At 49.4% G+C, this 20,663-nt stretch overlaps 2 protein-coding genes across 3 annotated transcripts in view; one reads left to right on the forward strand and one right to left on the reverse strand.

Annotated features, from left to right (window-relative positions):
- The window catches only part of A1CF (APOBEC1 complementation factor), a 20,919-nt gene extending 14,704 nt beyond the window's left edge, over positions 1-6,215 (forward strand). For both annotated transcript variants that reach the window (XM_010007765.1, XM_010007766.1), the window contains exons 9-11: positions 2,497-2,633; positions 3,261-3,394; positions 6,064-6,215. In XM_010007765.1, coding sequence (XP_010006067.1) covers positions 2,497-2,633; positions 3,261-3,394; positions 6,064-6,215 — 423 coding nt within the window. The remainder of the gene's footprint in view (positions 1-2,496; positions 2,634-3,260; positions 3,395-6,063) is intronic.
- Positions 6,216-14,695: 8,480 nt separating this feature from the next.
- Positions 14,696-20,663, reverse strand: part of ASAH2 (N-acylsphingosine amidohydrolase (non-lysosomal ceramidase) 2) — a 19,123-nt gene continuing 13,155 nt past the window's right edge. The window contains exons 16-20 of the mRNA XM_010007772.1: positions 20,353-20,448; positions 19,700-19,849; positions 18,960-19,019; positions 18,187-18,275; positions 14,696-14,885 (exon numbers count right to left, since the gene is read on the reverse strand). Coding sequence (XP_010006074.1) covers positions 14,696-14,885; positions 18,187-18,275; positions 18,960-19,019; positions 19,700-19,849; positions 20,353-20,448 — 585 coding nt within the window. The remainder of the gene's footprint in view (positions 14,886-18,186; positions 18,276-18,959; positions 19,020-19,699; positions 19,850-20,352; positions 20,449-20,663) is intronic.

A 20,663-nucleotide genomic window follows, 5' to 3' on the forward strand; every position in this document is an offset into this window, starting at 1 on the left:
ACCTGGCGTGCACGGGCCCGGGGCGCGGATACCAGCTCAAGGGTGAAAAGAGGGGAGAGGATAAACTCTACGACCTCTTGCCAGGGATGGAGCTCACGCCGATGAACCACGTCGCCCTAAAGCCCCAGGGGATCAAACTGGCCCCTCAGGTATGTGTGTGAAGAAAAGAATAGCACAGAATCCTTAAGGTTGGAAGGGACCTTAAAGATCAGCCAGTTCCAACCCCCCTGCCATGAGCAGGAAACCACTAGAGCAGGTTGCACTAAACATCATCTTCAAAACCTCCAGGGATGGGGCATCCCAGCCAGAGGTTGTCATCTGCTAAAACACTGTTGGGAAAATGGCCCCTTGCTTGGATGTGCAGCAGGGACTGGTAACTAAAGCCTTTCTTGCATCACAAAAGGCATTAAAAAAAAAAAAAAAAACAGAAAAAAAAAAAAAAAACAAAACAGCAAAACCCACAATTAGGTATATCTTGCAATACTCACCTGCTGGAGAACATCATCCTCTTGTCTTTGGAGGAGAGTTTTCAACCACACCCACAGGAGCAAGGCAAAATCCAGCTATGGCTGTCCCTCCCTAAAAGGTCTGTGGGGTAAAGAAATTCCCACCCCAAATGGGTGGGATAAACAGGCTCATAGAATCACACAGTGGTTTTGGTTGGAAGGGACCTGAACCATGGCTTGAGGCTTCACCATGGAACAGATGCTTGTGTATAGGAAAAGGATGGATGTCTTGAAAACAGCTGTGGGGAAAGAACACCTGCACCCTCTGGCCAAAGGCAGAAATTCTGGTTGCTCAAGGAGGCTTTTGATGTGGTTGGGTGTGTGGGGCTGGGATCCAGCCAGATGGATGAGGCCTGAGAACAAACCCAGAACAAATTCCCTGGGCTTCTCAGGGGCTCTCATGGCAACTCCTTTCCCTTTACATCACCCCAAGCCATGCAAGAAATGAACCTCATCTTGAATTCTGAAACACATCTCTATTAACACTGCAACTGCCACAGCATCGCAGTTGCCAAAGGCTATGAAAACTGCCCTAAAAATCTGGGAAGTGGGATTCCTCCCCCCACCCCCTCCGATATTTCACAGTCCCCTTACTCTGTTTTGTAAGCACAAAATTTGGAGTGAAATGTTCTCAGCACTTCCTTAGGGCAGGTAAAATTCCTTGTTTCCCATCCATGCCAAACCCCCACCACGTGCCCCAAACAGCTACAGGTTCCTTCCTGACAGCCTCATTAGTAGGACAGCCTCATTAATACCTGCCAGCTCCCCCAGCCTCTCCCACACAGCACACTGAGGCCATTCCAACAGCATCTCTGAGTGGTGATTTTGACCCTGCTGCCTGGCTGGGATACTCACTGCTCATAAGTAGATCTGCCTTTCCAAGGATTTCAGTGTTGATGGAACACAGGGAACAGGGGTTGCTATAGTGAAGAAATGTCATATATCAGTTCACCTGCACTACAAAGTGCTAAAGTTCAGTTTGGAGCAACAATTGCAGCATTAAAAGCAGCACTGGCTTTCACATTTTAATTTCAGATAAAACCAAATGAGAATTTTAAATAAGGTGGAGCTCAGAAAGGTGCAGGTTTGAGGTACCTAGGGGGGGTCTCTGGTAGCAAAGCCCTGAGCTGAGGGTTAGGTCTGCTGGAGTGACTTGAAATAAACCAGCTGGTCTGAGCATCACTCACTGTGAGGCACAGAAACAACCCACTTGGGACAGCAGATACTCAGGGGGTTAAAAAAATAAGAAATACAGAGGCAAAGGAAGAGCTTTCCTGGACAATGACTTCCAATTACCAGGGAATAAGCTGTGCGGAGGCTGGGGGCAACGTGGTTCAGCATTTCTCTTTAAAACTAGAAGCAGAAATAGCCTCTTGAAGGAGTTAATTGGATAGAAAAAACAACCTGCATTTCTATTTTTTTTTTTAAAAGGCTGTTTGGCTGTTTCATGCACTGTAACCCATTTAACCAGGTAGGCACCAGAGCAGTGAAGCTGGACACAACCCCAGTGCTTCAGGGCTGTTAAAAAGAGGTGCACAAGTAGAGTTTCTGGGGAGAATTCAAAGAAAACCCCACCAATGACAGAATTAAACAGCTAAACATCAGGGAAAACCTCTTTACTGGGAGAGTGGCAGAGCTGTAGGTGCCCCTGCTCTGGCAGGGGGCTTGGACTAGATGGTCTTCAGAGGTCCCTTCCAACCCCCACCACTCTGTGACTGTGTAATAAGCAGAAGGACAAAGATGTACAATTCAACAGGATAATAATTAACTTCAGGAATTAAGGGGATTTTTTTTTAAGTATTAGATTTTTAGATTAATCTTACACTTCCAGGTGACTGTAGTAACCTGCCTTTTTTCCCCTATATATATATTTCTGCTAAGCCTGGAGGAGGCTGCCATGGCAGCCCTGGGAGCCCTTTGGAGGGGCTGGGTGAGAAGGCTTCTCCACTGCAATTAACCCAAGCAAAATAACCCTTTTTGTCCTTTCCAGATCTTAGAAGAAATCTGCCAGAAAAACAACTGGGGCCAGCCCGTATACCAGCTCCACTCTGCAATTGGCCAAGACCAAAGGCAGCTCTTCCTATACAAAATCACCATCCCTGCCCTTGCCAACCAGAACCCCACCATGTACGTAACCAGCCCAGGTTTTCTGGGATTCAGGGTCATTTTCTCATTTAATGGCATTTTCTCTAACATATCTCCTCAAAATACAATTGCACAGGTCTCTATCTCCTTTCAAATATATCTATGTTAAGGATGAAAGACATCCACAGGCTAAAATAGGTTGATAGGGAAGTCTGCTTTCCTTCTGGTGGTCCAAAGATGACAGAAAGCCAGAAAATAATCAGGAAAAAGGGTTGGGTTTTTTTAGCCAAATATAAAACATACACTGGTAGGAAAAAGAAAGCAGCTGGAAGGAACACACCAATAATTCGGCTCCAAATATGATCCTCAACATTTCTGGCCTAAAATATTGCTTGCTGTGTATTTTAAAGAAAAAGCCAGGCTGCAGCAGGCTCCCCTCTGGAAATGCCCAGTGGATGTGGTGTCCAAAATGAGACCCAGGGCTGACAAACCCAGCAAAGAAACCCGACTGTTATGAGGAGAGTGCATTTGCCAACGCATCAGGGCAGGAAAATACTGCTTCCAATTGGAATGTGGGGTGATGCCACCTATGAGTGGAGCAAAACACCTTGCAGGCAAGTCCTAGAGAAGAAATAAACCCAGCCAGCTAACCCTTTGCTGTGCCCACAGACATCCCTTCACGCCACCCAAGCTCAGCGCCTACATCGACGAAGCCAAGACCTACGCAGCAGAATTCACCCTCCAGACCCTGGGCATCCCCACCGAGGGGGCAGAGGTGCCTCCTGCAGCTCCAGCTTTTCCAGGTATGGGAAGGTCTGTACAGCAAAGGTCTCCTGGGATGGTTTGTTGTTTTTTTCCTGTGTGCTTCCTTAGGGGTGACAAGAATGAACCCAGTTTTGGCCACCGAGGAAGGGCCTGGCCGTGCTCCCCCCCACACCTCTACCTTGGCTCATGTGCTCAGGTGTATGACATTTTTATTGCCTGTCTAGCAATTTATCTCCACCCCAGGACTACCCTAATTGTGGTGGACATATCCTAGAGCAGCTCAGGCTGGAGGCACTGGGTTGGAAGGGTCTCTGGTCCCACCCTGCTCCCAGCAGGGTCAGTGCTGTGGGTCCAGCAGGTTGCTTGGGGTTGTCTCCAGGAGAGCTGGGGTAGGTCCAAGGATGGGGATCTGCCACCACTCAGGGCCCCATCCCATGGACACAGCTCCCCCAGCTCCTTCCAGCTCGTGGCTGCCTCCCTTCAGTGGGGATGCAGAGCCCAGATGTGGGCACAGCTGGGATGAACACTCTCCCTGGACCTGACGGCTGCAGCCTGGCTGATGCCACCCAGAATGGGGTAGATGTTCCTCCCTGCAGAGCTGCCCTGCTGATTGACCCACAGTCCATCTCTCCTCCCCCTTGGAGCAACACTTTTGATTTCACCTGCCAAGGAAATGAGGCCACTCACAGCCAGGCTCTGATCCCAGCTCTCACGCTCCCACTGGAAGCTGTTCGGCTTTTGTTTCCTCTTTTTTTTTTTTTTCCCACTTTGGAAATTCATGCTCAGCAGCTCTTGCAGCTGCCCAAAACAGCTTGAGAAAATCATGGAAAAGCCAGGCTGGGAGCAGGAATCCAGCTCACAGGCATCACACAGGCTGTGCTCCCCAGCGTCAGGGCTGTTCTGATGTAGCGAGAGCAAGGCCTGCCAAAAAGGCACATGAGGAATGCATTAGTCAGTACTACTGAGTTGTTTGGAGTCTCTCAAGGATGGATTTTAAAAAGAAAGAAATAAATAGATCGATCTACCCAGCTTCCTGCCACAAGAGTCCACAAAAGCCACAGAAAAATCAATTTGTCTGGGTTCCTGCAGGTTTCCGCAGCGCTGGGACCAAATGGGCTCTTTATTGAATCCAGCCCCCACTTACTGCTTCATTAGCATCTCTCCTTTTGCTTTCATCCACCCCTATTTGTTTCCCTTGGAAAGCCAACAGCCTTGACACAGAGGGAAGTTTCTGCTCACAGCACACCCAGCTCAGCTCTGGCCATGCCAGGGTGGCAGCTCATTTCTCCTGGGTTGGGGACAGCCCTGCTTTCCATCACAGGTTCCTCAATTCCTAGTCAAAACATTGCTCGTCACTTTGCTGCTGCAAAGAAGATACTCTGAGCAGCCACAACATTCCAAAGACAGCAAAAATCTCATGTTTCCCCCCCAAATTAACACCTCCGAGGAGGCGACGTGCTCTGGGTGTTGCCCAGTGTCCCCATTTCCCCCCACCAAGGGGTCCTCAGATCTGTCTGACCTCAAGTTGATCCCACTGCTGGTTGGTCAGAGATCCTAGGAGCTGCAGTTCAGCAGCAGAGCCTGGTTCAATGGAATCAGCGGGGACCTCAGCTGCTCTTCCCAACTCTGGGCTTTGTCTGAATTCCTGATTCTTTCACAACAATTCCTTCAGACCAACCAGCCCCAAAAAAGGTTTGTTTCCCCAGTGATTCATTTGGAATCACCAAAGCTAACATTTTCCCATGGAAAATATAAGAATGTTGAAACCACATTTTCCATGGGAAGCTAATGGAGAAAAAAAAAAAATCCAGGTCACTAAATACTTTCTCCCTGCTAATGGACAGGCTTTTTAACATGGCTGTCCTGGATTGCTTGAATTTTGGCTGTGAAGGGTATCAAAGCTATATTTGTTCTGTGAAACCTGCCCAGATTTCCCCTATTACTTCATTTTCTCTTCCTCCTGATGTCATGTGTGGGCAGCTCTGTACAGAGCACCATTAGCATTGGGCACGAGGAAGAAATTCTTCCCTGTGAGGGTGGTGAGAGCCTGTCCCAGGCTGCCCAGGGAAGCTGTGGCTGCCCCATCCCTGGCAGTGTTGAAGGGCAGGTTGGATGGGGCTTGGAGCAACCTGGGCTGGTGGGAGGTGTCCCTGCCCATGCAGAGGCTTGGGACCGGATGATCTTTAAGGTCCCTTCCAACCCAAACCAGTCTATGAGTCTATGATTAACACCCAGTTAGCTCAGAGGTAATCAAAGCCCAAAACAAGAAATATCCAACGAAGGAGCATTTGGTAACTAATGGGTTTAACAAATAATAGGTGAGAAAATATATTAATTGCCCAGCTTTTTTAAATTACCTAAAACATGGAGAAAAAAACATGGAATCATAGAATTAGGTTGGAAAAGACCTTTAAGACCATCAGGTCCAACCATTAACCCAACTCTACCAAGGCCACTGCTAAGCCATGTCCCTCAGCACCACATCTACATGACTTCTAAACACCTCCAGGGATGGGGACTCCACCACTACCTGTTGAAACATGCCAGAAAACGAGCTATTTAACTCAATTAGCTCACTCCACCTAACGAATTTATCACTCCCTGCGCCCTTCCCGTCGACAGCAAAGTCCACTCACCCCAACCCACGAGGGCAGGTTTGGAGCACCCTTGCATCAACCCGGGCTTTTCCTCCCCCTCTCTCCTGCAGGATACACCATCGCTAACGCCGCTGCCACCCTCACAGCTGCTCAGCTGAAACAAGCAGTGACACTGGGACAAGATTTGGGGACGTACGCGGCGTACGAAGCCTACCCGGCCTTCGCCGTGGCCACGCGCAGCGACGCCTATGGGGCGTTCTAACCCTGCCTTCCTACACAACACCTTCCATCGGGCAAAGGCAGGGAAAGGGAAAGAAAAAAAACAACCCAACCACAACCCAACAACCCCAAAATCTCAGTCTGGTAATTCTTGCAACCCTCCTGCTTTTCAGCTCATCCCATCGCCTCCAGTTAGATGTGTAGTCAGGAGTTTTGTTCTCGTAGGTTTTGTTTTGTAGCTTCAGAACAGTATGATTTAGAAGGAGATATTTTAAAAGGAATTGCCTAAAATCAGGTTTTCACGCTAGGAAGCAGAATCTCAGTCCAGAAAACGAGTGGTTCTCAAGTGTGTGTGTATATATACACACACAGAGATACCTGTATATATATACATACACACTGTTGTGTGCATGTTTACAAGCAACAGCCTCTGTGCTCTAAACAGTTGGTCTCATGGACACTGTGTGACATGGGACAGGGTAAGGATGTGGAGTCTCCAGCAAGTCCCTCCATGCATCAGGAGTTCTCCTCCTTGCCCAAAATTTCAGCCAGGCAGACCCCAACATTTCTCAGGCCAGCAGAGCAGTGGGTAAAATGAGCAGCTGCCTCTTGTCTGCCTGGAGGTCTGCAGTTGGCCTCCTGCCACCTCTGAGCATCCTGTGCCACCTGCCTTGCAGGATGTCATCAAGCATCTCAAGTGCCTTTTTAATTCATCCAAGGGAAAAAAAAAAACAACATTTATCATAAAAGTGTCTGCCCAGCAAAACAGACCAGTTTGCACACCCTTGAATGCTGATTTGATTTTTAAAGCAAGGGGCAACCATTCAGCAGAGATTCCCTCTTGCTTTACTCCTTCCCAGCCACAGCTACAAGTCACAAAACAGCTCTGGTGAGACCCCCCCCTGCAGGGCTGGGTCCAGTTTTGGGGTCCCCAACATGGGAGTAACATGAAGTTGTTGGAGTAAGTCCAGAGGAGGCCACGGAGATGCTGGGAGGGCTGGAGCAGCTCTGCTCTGAAGCCAGGCTGGGAGAGTTGGGGTGTTCAGCCTGGAGAAGAGAAGGCTCCAGGGAGACCTGAGAGCAGCTTCCAGTGCCTGAAGGGGCTCCAGGAAAGCTGGGGAGGGGCTTGGGACAAGGGCAGGGAGAGAGAGAACAAGGGGGAAGGGTTTCCAGCTGGAAGAGGGAGCTGGAGATAAGACCCTAACCCAGGTTGCCCAGGGAAGCTGTGGCTGCCCCATCCCTGGCAGTGTTGAAGGGCAGGTTGGATGGGGCTTGGAGCAGCCTGGGCTGGTGGGAGGTGTCCCTGCCCATGCAGGGGGTTGGATCTAGATGATCTTGAAGATCCTTTCCAACCCAAACCTGTCTGTGAACCTATGAAATAACAGTGGATATTTTCCACCTCCCATCCAATGGAAGGTTCAGGGGCAGGCTGGAAAATTTGAGGATGCTTAATGCCGAGGACCAGGAAAACATTATTTATTGGGGCCAGGTCTCTACTTAATTAGAGCACAAGAGCTCCCAGTTGTGACCCAGTAATAACAGACACCTTGGTGGAACTAAAATTCTATTCCAGGAACCTTTCTGACAGGAGAGAGGAGCCCTGCCTGGTGTCAGTGCTGCTTTGCAAGGCTGGTGCCTCTGCCATTCTGGCAAAAATCCATCTAGGGGGAAAAAGATGCAGGTCAACAGTAAAGGCACCTCTTATTTCGGAGAGCAGGGGTGCGTTTGAATGCTTTGAGCATGCTGAGAGCAGTCTTTGCTGCAGGGGAGCATTACCTCTTTGGTTTTGCTACTGATTAAGGCAGAAGTAATGTTGCTCTGGAGACACAGGACAAACTCAGTTAGATAACCCCAGTAGACACGTTAATCCTATGTCATACACTGAGAAAAACTGAATCTGCTCAGTCTAGGAGCAAAAAACCACCTCTTTCTAGGGGAGAACTTACCTCCAGGTTGGTGATGCCCATCAAATCCCACAGATCTGGCCCCAAAATCCCCCCTGGAGATGATGCAACGTGGCACTGCATAAGTTGTTTCAAGAGGAGCTTTTTCTGTGCGTCTCCAAAGCTGTACAAAGCACAACAGCCTGTGACATGGTGTTGGCTACCAGGAGTTTGGAGCAACCTGGTCTAGTGGGAGGTGTCCCTGCCCATGCAGGGGGTTGGAACTGGATGGCCTTTAAGGTGCCTTCCAACCCAAGCCATCTGTGAGCTTTCTGTTCTCATGCTTCAGGTGACTCGGTTTCTCTTGGAATGGAACAAAACCACACAAGCTGTACAGCCTGTGATAACACCAGACCCTTTCTATTTATATCATCAGAGTGATCCAGAAGGTGTTACAAGCCCTCTGTGGCTGCTGTTCATCCCACCTGGCTCCACAGAAACCAACAAACCTGTTCACAGAGGGCAAAACAACCCAGAGTGTTACGGATATTGTGGCTTTGTCTTCTCTTCTATGTCCTTTGAGCCACGTTTGCCAACGGGTTATGTCTTTCTCTCTATAAGACTTCTGTTGGCAGAAGGGGTTTCTCACTTTTCCACATTCAGTACCTTTCCTCTGTGCTTTTTCTGCTATTTATATAAGTTCAGGAAGATGTCAAAGAGAAGGGAAAGAAGCAGTATTAAAAAGTGTGTGCATGAAGCACTTATTTTTGTACGCCGAGTACAACTGTTTGTAAAGAGTTTTATCACTGTCAAGTGCAGTGAAAAAAAAATAATCTCACACCATCAATTGTGTGAATGTTTAAACAGAATGAAGCAAAAAAAAATGGCATCTCAATCATCCATCACCAGGAGATTATAAAGGGGGCTAAATTCCGTGAAGCAAGTCTCTAATTCTGGAATAACCCGAGGACTTTCACTGGGCTTTGAAATATCATTAAAACTTTGTGAACTGACCTGAGTGCCTCAGTCCTTTCCTACCTCAGCTTTCACCTGAGAGGGTTCGTTTCCTGCATGATAAATAAGAGCACACTTTGCTCTTTTGGGTTTGAGGGCAAAGACAAGGCCAGAGGCTGCCCAGCAACACCCTGAGTGTTTTCAACATGTGCTTTGGTGACGCACACACAGCAGAAAATCAGCAGCATTACAGATCTTTCTTAAAGTAAAAAAAAAAACCAAAGGTTTGGGGCTTATTTCCACCACCTCTTGGGCCATTGTTTGTTTATCTTCCAATGCTGCAGGAATCACAGTTGCTATAAATTTCCTATGGTGGCAATACCTTCATTCCTCAGCTGATCCCAAGGGAGATGTCTTGGGGGACTGATAGCAACAGCAAGATGGAACATGCAAAAGTGAAGGGGTAAGTGGGGTGACACAGGATTTAGGGCTGCAGGGGACTGGTCCCACCATGGGAAGAGCCTGTCACCAGCTCCCTGATGGAAATGTCACTTTCAGTCCTGGTCATTTCAAGAAAATGAGACCTGCTACTTGGGTGACCATCAAAGCTACAGGGCTGAGCAACAGCAATTCCTGCCTCCACGCCTGGGACAAGGGACATTAACCCTCAAGTTCTGTTTTTGCTCCTTTCCAGAGAGATCCTGAGGCAAAGAAATGGGGGGAAGCTCTGGTACCATGCACGGACAACCAAGGGCCTGCCTCCCAAGCCAAGGGAGATTTTGCCCAAATAGCCTGACATTGTCCTCACAGGCTTCCAAAAGGCTCAGCTGCATTCTGGGCTTTAACCAGAACAGCAGCTCTGCTAGCTCTATTATTTCATCTCATCAGATTTTGCTGATGTCCTGCTTTGAAATCAGGACAATGGCAGAATTCACTTTTGGGCTTTAACGTTTTCCCCTCTTGGAGAACTGAGCTTCCCTCTTTGCTCAGCAGAGTCTGGCCCATTCGTTCTGGAGAGCAAGAAGGATTTTTCAAGGAATCTCAACCTCACAACCCAACTTGGAACATGTTCTTTCCCATTTGTAAAGATGTGGGTTCTCAGTGGATAGCAAGACAAAGCCAATAAACCATACCCACCCTCCCCAAACAAGTCTAAGATGTGTTTGAGCTGTGAATGGTGAGAAGATCAATGGCCCAGGAAAAAAAAAAAAAAAAAGATCAGCAGATCTTTAGATCAGCAGATGGCCACAAGTTTGGCTGTTTGCAGGGCAGGAGGCACAAAAGCTGCCTTCTCCTTTCTCCCAGCTCCCTTTCTGGGAAACTTCTAAAGCACAGGGCCTCAGCTCTGAGGAGCAATATGAGAATGAAAGGTGCCCAAGGATCACACAGCAACTCTGCCTCTGGAGCTGGATAGACCCTGAAACATCCCATGCCAAAAGATTCCATCTTATGCCTCACTGAACCCCCCACAGAGGCCTATGGGACAAGGTCTCCAGTGGCTTTCAAGGGGAGTTGCTTCATGTTTGAGCTTGCTTGGCTCCCTTTTCCCACCTGAATCTCCCATAGACCATCTCATCTCCCCATCACCTGGATTTCCCTCTTTTGGGGGTAAAACATCCCCCAGCTCTGAAGCACAGTGCTCCAGTCTGGGACTACCAATGACCAGAGCTCCCTGTCTGCCTGGGGGTCAGCCTGGCCCTGGTAGTCCTCATGGTGCAACAGAGAGGCACATCAAGGGAGTCTTCCTTCTTTCAAGGGCTGGAAATTATTTATAGGATCATTAAGGCTGGAAAATAAATCCAAGGTCATCAAATGCGACCAACCCAACACCACGATGCCAACTAAACCATCTCCTGAAGTACCATGTCTACATATTGTTTAACACCTACAGGGATGGTGACTCCACCATTTGTGACCCTCCAAACTTTAAACTTGTCTACAACTACAATTCTCAGCTGCTCTCTGTGAAGTGCTTGGGGGAAGGGAGTGCTTAGACACATCCTCTCCTCCAAGGGGTGCTGGGAGTGGGGTGCTCTCTCCCTGGAGAAGTTCTGTTACCTCAAGCACCTTCCTGTGCCCAGAGCCTTGCTCTGGCCTGGCTCCAGCTGCCTGCAGAAGGCAGGGGCTGTGCACACCCAGACTTGGGACTGGCTAAGGGAAACCCCTGAAGAGCAAGGTTCCGTGGTTTGCAGACCCAGCTCACGCAGACACAGCCTGAGATGTGAAGGTGCTAAAAAGCCAATAGCCACTAGAGGAGGTGGGTTGCACACAAATACCCTCTGTTGGACTCATCCAACCAACCACAGCATCAAACAGGTCCTAAAAGATCAAACAAGTCATCAAAGACCCAAAAGCTCCCAGAGACAGCCGAGGGACTCTCCCTGTCCCTCAGTGCTTCGGGTCAGATCCTAATTTAACAACTCTTCAGAAAGGGCTGCCCAGGGCAGTGCTGGAGTCCCCATCCCTGGAGGGACTGAAAAGCCACACAGATGTGGTGCTGAGGGACATGGCTTAGTGGGGATTTGGCAGGGCTTGGTGAGTGGATGGACTGGATGACCTTAAAGGTCACTGATGATTCCATGACTCTGTATCACCAGATCCTGTTGGTCGTTCAGGAGGGATCAGCACAGCCCAGGGGTGGCTCAGGCTCTGCCTGTAACCACTCACACCTCCCAGACCCGTTCCTAAAGCTCATGCTTGTTTATGTCCCACGACGAAGAACAAGGGGGAGCTTTTCCCTGCCCACAGAGCACGTAGCCAAGGCACAAACAGCTCCACGTTGCAGGAGAGCAGCCCGGGGGAGGGCAGAGCAGCTGCCATGAGTAATGCTAAATTTAACAGCTGGCCACTTGCCCAAATTCCTCTGTTTGTTGGGTTGGGGTTTATTTATTTATTTATTATTTCTTCTTCCCCAAGGCCTGGGCTCTGTTCAGCCTTGAGCTGCTTCTGCTGTACGGCAGCACTGGCACCTAGTGGCTGCTGGATCCCACCACCCTGCAGGCAGGAGGGAAGGAAGGGGTTGCTTGTCACTGCAAGGAGCAGGAGAGGACAACCACAAGGCAACCCAAGAGTTAGCCCACCCCAGGACTTCCCACCCCAGCCTCTCTCACACCGCAGCTGCTGGGTTTTCTGGGCACCAAAAAAAAGTGATGGAGGGTTCCAAAGAAACTCCTGGAAACCTCCCCCAAAGAGCCTGTGCCCACAGGTGGCATAGGACCCAACAAGCCTGCCATGAGGTTCTTCACAGGGGACCTGCTCTGGGGCACCAGTGGGACTCCCCACACCCCCTCATCCTGGTTCTCAGCACCTCTTCTCCCATGAGGAACACCAGCTTCCCACCAACCCTCTTCTGGGGGGTCACGTTGCAGAGGGTGAACGTTGCCCATCAGCATTTTTAACTGCACAGTTTGATTTTCCTTGCATGAACAGGGTCCTGTGCAAGTGCTACTGAAGAAAACAAACCCACGATCACTGTCATGCGACAGCACAAACAGAATTACCTGCAACAATCAAATAAAACATCACAGTGGTGCCCAAGGAAAAAAAGAGCCACTGTTTCCTTCTTCCTCAAGCATTTCTTCCAGGAAAACAGTGTTCCCATGCAATCTGTTCCAGTTTATGCAGGAAACAGGAAGTGGAGGGAGGTGATCATTATCCTGGGATTCATTAAGCAGCTCCATCTTCAGACCAGAAAGTGTCTCCTGTGTCCCCACTGATGACCTGGCTCTGTTGTAAGATTTTGCACCATCTTAAAGTGAGTGGGGAAATAAAACCTTGCAAGAAACTTTCTGGATCGTTTTGGATCAATTGGAGTGTGGCTGCACTGGGGGAGCCTGGCCCCTGGCACAATGGGATGCTGGAGCAGCATCTGCTGCTGCCCATATCCTGCAGATGGGGGAGTGAGTTATTAGGAAAGAACACAACTAAGAACATCTGCAGGGATTCCATTCCCAGTGGTGTTCTTCCAAAGCTCTCCCTTTCCTGCCTCAACATTGCCATGGCTTGGAGCTCCTCCAGAGAGGGATCTGAGAAAGTGGCTGCAGCTGCTCCACAAGAATAATTCATTTCCTCCTACTGATCTCAAAGAGAGGCAGAAGGATCTGACTGAGGATTCTCTGAAGAAGTCACGAGATTGAGTACAAAACTGGAGCATGTTGCTGGAGCTCAACAAACATTCACAACTCTTTAGCTGCAAGACACTACAAGATTCCCAAATCCAGATCTGAAAGGCATCTTTTCTTCTCCCTGGATCTACCACTTATGGAGGCTGGAAGAGATTTGGGGACTCTGGAGCCATCCCTGTTTATGGCACTCCATGGCAGTGCTGGTGGGAGGCACCTCAGGAGGGACTTGCCACCAAAGTGGTCATGGCTTTGTCCAGCCAAGCTCCTGAATCCCCCAGGAGAAGTTCCTCTACCTTCCTGGCAGCATTTTTGTGTTGAAACCCTTTCAGCTAATGGGCTTTGTCCTTCTGCCCCTCCGATGGTACCTTTGTTCTGTGCTTTGATGAAACCCTCCCCTGATCCTTCACATGGACTGGAGGAGCACCAAGAGTCCTTCTGGTGACCTACCTGCCAGTGATTCAGGCTGTAGCCATGGGCTCTGGGCAGTCCTTCAGCCAGCCAGAACCTGCTCACTTTGTGTCCTTCCTGATGCTGAAAAGAAGGTCTGCTCAGAGCTGCCTCACCCACAGCTTTAATCCATAAGCTCAATTCTTACTTATTTCCATCTGCAGCACCTGAAATATAAACTTATTGAGATTAAATCCAACCCTGTGCTGGTTGGACACCAGACACCTTTGCCAGGAGCTGCAGGTTCTTCCGCACCAACAGGTCCCTCCCAAAAGCCCCACCCTGCATAGGGCCCCTGCTGTAACCCCAGTGCTCTCCCATGACCCTCCCCTATTGAAACAACCCCTGGCACCCTTATTTTGGCTCTATTTGATGTGTCCCAAACTGGTGTTTAGAGGCCAAAACACCATCCGCTGCCCTTTGCTGTGGCCAGAGGGCTGGGCAGGAGCTTAACACAAGGACAAGAGTGGACACAGTCAGCCCCAGAGCTTTTCTCACAGCCCCTCTTGGCTGTGCCACAGGTGCATGATGCCTCAGGTCATAAAATCAACCTATCATCTACCCAACTTATCCCTAGATCATAAAATCATAGAAGGGTTTGGGTTGGAATCCTTTGATGTCACCTTTGTAATTCAAGCATGACTGAGGACTCTTCTTTTCTGCCGCCTTGTGAATTCAGCAGCACTTTCCACTTGTATGGAGTGAGCTCAATTTTACAGATAATTTGATGGCCTGGATGACCTCCTGGTGTTATTCATTCTGCCTGTTCACAGTCCAAGAGCTCTTGGTAAACAACTAAAGAAAAACAATCACACCTTTTATTAAAATTTGACTCAACAGTGATGAGATCTGGCCAGGAGAGGAGCAGCTTGAATGGGAATGTGTTGGACACGTGGGACTGAAGCCAAACCTTTGCAGGAAGTGGAGCTTTGCAGAGCAGAGGATGACCGGGGGCTTTCCAGGGCCATGTACATGTACAACCATGGACATGTACAACCATGAACATGTACAACCATGTACAGAGTCACATATGCTGCAAAAACCTCTCCTGGGTGAGCACTGTGACCATCACTGATGTTCAGGAAGGAAAGGATTCCTTCCAGGAAGGAGGTCACCTACAGAGCTGTGACTTCGAATGCTGAAGAGGTGCCTTCAAATGGAACAGAGACAGCCTGGCTGGGGGACAGTTTTTTCCTGTAGTGCCCAAAGTACCGGATCCTGTAGACACCCAGCTCTGTGTCCTGGGGGATGTGCCACTCAATGGTCACTTTGCTCTGCCCAAATATTCCTTTGGTCCAGTAAAACCTAGCAGAGAAACAAACAAACTGCCATCAGCAGGGAAATCCATTTGTTTTAACAAGAGCTCATTGTGTCACGAGATGGATGCCCTCCAGCCAAGTGTATTTCAAGAGCTTCTTGTAAAGCTTTCCTCACATATGTAGGCAACCAACAAGCCAACCCAGAACCCAGCACATCTGAAAAATACCTGGAGACATGGAAGAAGAGGTCAGCAGTTCTTTTTGCAGATGAGGAGTATTTCTACTGTGGTTTTAGATCCCCCAACTCCACCTCATCACCCCAGCCAACATTACCCCTCTGAGCAATGGTCACCACAGGGTGACTGGTTCATGCTGAAGTATTTATGGATGTTCACAGGCAAAATCTACCACCACCAAGGTCAGGGCTTCTGGCACCCATTTCCACACCACCCTGGCATTTTCTCTTGGAGACTCCTGGTGCAAAAGCACTCCTGGTCAAGCCCAAAGCTCTCCAGACACATCCTCTGAGGTGAGGGATTTTTCAGCCAGCTGGGATGGAGCACTTCTTGGGGAGGTGAAGATGAGGAACCGGCTCTTCTTTTGATACTGGGCACTGTTGGGCACACCCCTAATAGTATCTGGGCCAGACATGAGAGTTATCTAGTCCTGCTGAGATAACATCCCCATTTCAGGGCTGCAGCTAAAGGAACCAGATCAACAAAAGGTGTTGATCCATTGGCAATGGTAATGAAAGGTTTCCTCACACCAGTCTTGCCAAGACTGACATAAATATTTGCACACATACCTGGGTGAAAAACAGTGAATAATGGGAAAATGGGGTTTGGTAAACAGGGACCAGAGGCTGACACAGGGCCCATGTATCTGCCTGGTTGCTCTTGTCCAAGGTTTTGGCTGTGGATTGCAATAGCTTCTCTTGGGATGAAGGCAATGTTGTCTTGGGAGATGACAGTGAGGTGACAGCACAAAGCCCAAAGTGCTGAGGGATCTCAAGCCTTGGTGTCCACCCCGACTTGCCTGGAGGTAGCCCCAAGCAACCTGCTGTAGCTGCAGCATTGGATCTGTTGGGAGCTGGGCTGGACCAGAGATCTGAAGCCTGAGCCTGGCTGTGACCTGAAAATGCTGCTGTGGTAGGTCTGTGCCACCACCTGCCTCCTCCCCATCCTGCCCCCAGGCTGCAGGAATCACCTCTCTGAGACTCTAGCTCAGGTCTCCCCTGGGAAGAGGTTCCTCACAGGTGAGGTCATGGAGATTTAACCACATCTTATCACTGTTGGCTGTTTGCTAAAGGCAGGGCCAGGCAAATGTCTACCTCTAGCTCAGCCTCTTCTCCTAAACAGTCTCAAAAAAAGCCCCATGCAGAAGCAGGGTGGGGACAAACACTGCCCTGCTGCAAGCACCAAGGCAGCCTCCAGCAAAAGAGGAAACCTGCCCTGAGTCTGTCTCTGCTGGGGTGGCAAAGGCAGCACAAAGCGCAGATGGCAGCTGTCCCCCTTCCCCAAAATCTGTACCTTCTCTGAGTAAACTTTCAGGTCTTTTGATCCCTGAGATTGAAGCACATTTCACAGATGCAGCTCAGAGCTATTTAACACTTTGCAGCCTCAGCACATTCGGTGCTTTCAAAGGGTCCTTTTTCCTGTCCTAAAGCAACCCCCATAGTCTGACTCTGCTAATAACAAGTTAAAATGTTGGATGCTCCCTGTCCCCACGACTTGAATTACTGGCATGGCAAGGTTAACACACTGGCATCATAAAAATGTGAGGTAAAATCATGAATGGAACCATTTTCCCTTTCTTGTGGTGTTTGGTACTTTCTTGGGGCACCAGGAAGGGAGACATCACTGTCTGCCTTGGTTTGCCTTCTGGCCAGCCCCTTGGGGCAGGAAGAGGCCAAACAGCTCCTCTTCCTTGTCAGCAGAACTCTCCAAGCATCCTTCAGAGATCCCAAGTCCTCCTCAGGGAGGAAAAGAGGACATCTAGGTTCTTCTCTTTCCAGCATCGTGGCAGCACATTCTTCAAGTTGTGCATTTGTCTTGGTTTTTCATCCTCTCAAATGACATGTTATGAAACATCCTCAGTGTTCCTCACCAAGATTTTGGGAAATCTGTTGGTTTTTTTGGAAGAGGAAGGAAGAAGGGCAGGTCTCCATACGTAGGTGATAAAATGCCATCACTTCCCTTACTCAAGGAGGGAACTTGATGGGAAAGGGTGACATCAATGAGATTGACAAAGTGACATAATGCAAGTAATAAATACAGGGCAAGCAGTTAGAAATGCTCCAAGTGCAGGTAGGAGAAAATCTCCCCAGCTGGAGTCCTGGCTCCTGAACCAGGTTTAGAGAGCAGCTGGTTGCCCTTGGGCAGAGAGAATTATACCCTATCAAATACTCATCATAAATTCACAAGAAGATTTGCTGGAGCACAGGAGGTTCAAGGTGAAACATGAGGGAAAACTTCTTTGCTGTGAGGGTGACAGAGCCCTGGACAGGCTGCCCAGAGAGGCTGTGGAGGCTCCTTTTTGGAGACATTCCTGACCCATCTGGATGTGTTCCTATGGGATCTGCTGTAGCAGGGGGTTGGACAGGGTGATCTCCACAGGTCCCTTCCAACCCTGACAACTCTATGAAGCCAAGCTGTAGGGAACACTGCCTCTCTGACATCAGACACTACATGTTTGCACCAGGACATCACACGGTCCTAAGAACCCAACATGGAGGTTTTTGGGGGCTCAGTTTCTCACAGACAGGTTGCAGAGGCAGGTGGGAAAACACCTGGTTTAATTCAAACAGGAGAGTAGCTAGAAATCAAATGGGTTGACAAAAGACACCTCTGGCATTTCTGTTTCATGAGCCAACATCTGGTGTAGGGCTAAAAGATGCCAACATTCAGTGGTAATTCTTCCTTATCACTGACATCTCCATCCTTAACTTTACTTTCTTACAAGCTTCTTTAAAATTGCTGACTGCTCCTGCTTTGTGATGCACAGCAAAGTTCTTCCCTCTGAGAACCCTGCTCACATTTTCCCTTTAGTATCCTGTTCATTAACAGGCAGATGGATGAAGAAGCTGGGCCACCAACCTTCCTGCTCTTCCTCCTACCTTTCCCAAACTTATAATCCTTCCTTGCAGAAGCTAGACCTGAGGAGAAGGTACCATTGTCATGGTCCTGACAAGTTAACCACCCAAACACAGATTGATCCATCCCCAGGAAACACCACCTGCATGGACAAGACCAACCTACAGTTGGGAGCTCTGAAATTAAGCCCTTTGGATTAAACTGGCATTACTCCCTGGAGCCTGTGGTACAGTGAGATGTGGTCAGGGCACCCACCTGGTGTCCCAGGAGGCATCGTTCTGTACCACCTGCCAGTCATCTGCAGGGCTGGTGTGTCTCTCCACTGTCAGGAAGTTGTGCTCAGTCTGGAATAAAAATAACAGAGTCAGCCAGATGCTGCAAGCACAGGCATGTCCCCACTCCTCCCTGTCACCCCAAGCTGGAAAAGGGGCTACGCTTCTGTGTGCTTCCCTGGCAAGTGTGGGGATTCCCAGCAAGAGCACCTGCATCTCAGTGCCAAAGCCCCAGCTGAGGTAATTAAAAAGAGAGCAGACAGGTGAGGTAGTTGCTGTTAATGTCTATGCAAGAAGAATGATGGGACAACCTGCCTGGGTGTGATCCTGATTATCTAGATCCAACCCCCTGCATGGGCAGGGACACCTCCCACCAGCCCAGGCTGCTCCAAGCCCCATCCAACCTGCCCTTCAACACTGCCAGGGATGGGGCAGCCACAGCTTCTCTGGGCAACCTGGGCCAGGGTCTTATCTCCAGCTCCCTCTTCCAGCTGGAAACCCTTCCCCCTTGTTCTCTCTCTCCCTGCCCTTGTCCCAAGCCCCTCCCCAGCTTTCCTGGAGCCCCTCAGGCACTGGAAGCTGCTCTAAGGTCTCCCTGGAGCCTTCTCTTCTCCAGGCTGAACACCCCAACTCTCCCAGCCTGGCTCCAGAGCAGAGCTGCTCCAGTCCAAGGATCATCAACTCCTGACACCTGAGCACCACAGATGCAGCTGGCCCAGGCAGAGGCAGTAACTCCATCCCTGACTCCATATTTACCCCGTTCTCTGCCGAGTTCCTGGGGTTGGCACCTACAAAAGTTACTTCAGCGACTTCTCCCTGTGGGGGAAAATTGAGCTTTGTATTAAAGACTGAGCAGCACACTGCACATTAAGAATACCCTTTGAAGGTGCCATGCAAGTTTTTTTTTAGTGGTTTGGTTGGGGTTTCATAGGGTTTTGGTTTATTTTCATTTTATTTTTATGTTATTATTTATAGATTCCCTGGTTGCAGTAGCAACAGGCACTGCAGAACAAAAGCCTTCTGTGCAAAAAAAAGAGGGAGGGGAATAGGTGGGATTTTGAAGAACCCCTCCCTGCTTCCTTCCCACCTTACTGCTGGAAACAGCAGTGGGATGAAAGCCCTGCTCCGTCTCTAAATGTTGAGCACTGAGAACTGAACCCTTTCTGACATTCTTATTTCATTTACATTCTGTACCAGAGGCATCAAAGGTGAACCCGCTGAACCACAGTTGCCTCTTTAATCAGAAGCTGTTCTTTTATGGTGAAGCCAAAGGGGAAACCTTCTTCACGCTGCACATCAGGGGATTTTATTTGTCCCCTTCACTCACTCATTTTAATAATGTTCAGTGCAACGACAATGGCACAAAAGATCTTAGCGGGCATGGCCGAAACCCTAGACCTTTGAGGTCTAGAGACCACCACGACCCTGTGGAAAACAAAGCCTTTCAGCAGAGGGGTGAGGATTCCGAGGTTTTCTGCAAAGGAAGAGGGTCTCACCACTGGGTACTGGTGTCTCACGTCCCGCAGCACGTCCCCGAATGCCCTGCCTGCTGGCGCCCGGTCGGCCACGAGGGCAGGCACCAGGGTCAGGTTGCCAATGCTGAAAAGTGGGGGCTCCGGGCCACGAGGCAGGTCCTGAGCTGTGTCCTGAGGGAGGGAAGATGCCCTCGTTGTACAGACATGGCAGATAACCAGGGTGAATCATGCCAGCACTGCGGCTCTTCACCCAAGCCCACCATCTAAGCACATTTTAAGAACAAGTGAGCACAAAACCAAGCTGCCTGTGGAGGAGCAATCCCCCCCCCAGGACACCCCCTGCCCTGTTGCTGATTCCTCCTGCACCTTCACATGGTCCAGATGCAAAGGTAACAAAGTCTTTTGGTAGAAAAGCAGCAAGCTCAGGGCACACTGTGAGTCAGGAGGAATCTGTTTTCCAAACTCCAACCTGAAAATACCCAGAATTTCCCAGGTGGTATGAGCCCTCCCCATCATGGGAACTCTTTTCATACCATATGAGAATGTCTCAAAGTGGTTTCTTATGAGAAAAGAGAGGGTAGCAACCGTGTAGCTTGAGGAACAGGTACAGCCATCACCACTGAGAGGTTTTAAATGTCTGTAGCAGCATGTGGCATGAAGTAAACTGGTGTTACCGTAGCAAGAGCCCTTGCAAGGCCTCTAAAGAGCTGGATATAAGCAGAAAGGGTGTGTGGTCCATAGATAGTTGATGCAGCCTCGTAGCGTTGAGCCTAGCAGAGGACAAAGTCAGACAAGGAGGGTTTGAAGGACCCTTGAGTGCTTTGTACAGCTCATCCTACCATGCCAAGGGACCAGCACTACACCTGTGGGGATCTGTTTACGCCCTTCTGGCTACAGAGGCAATCCAACAGCTTTTGCCCAAATATCTCTGCTGCAACTCCAGGTTACACCTCATTCTCCAAACCAACACAGCCAGGGAGGACCA

The sequence above is a fragment of the Chaetura pelagica genome, unplaced genomic scaffold (assembly GCF_000747805.2).
Source record: "Chaetura pelagica isolate M959 unplaced genomic scaffold, ChaPel_1.0 scaffold251, whole genome shotgun sequence".
NCBI lineage: Eukaryota > Metazoa > Chordata > Aves > Apodiformes > Apodidae > Chaetura > Chaetura pelagica.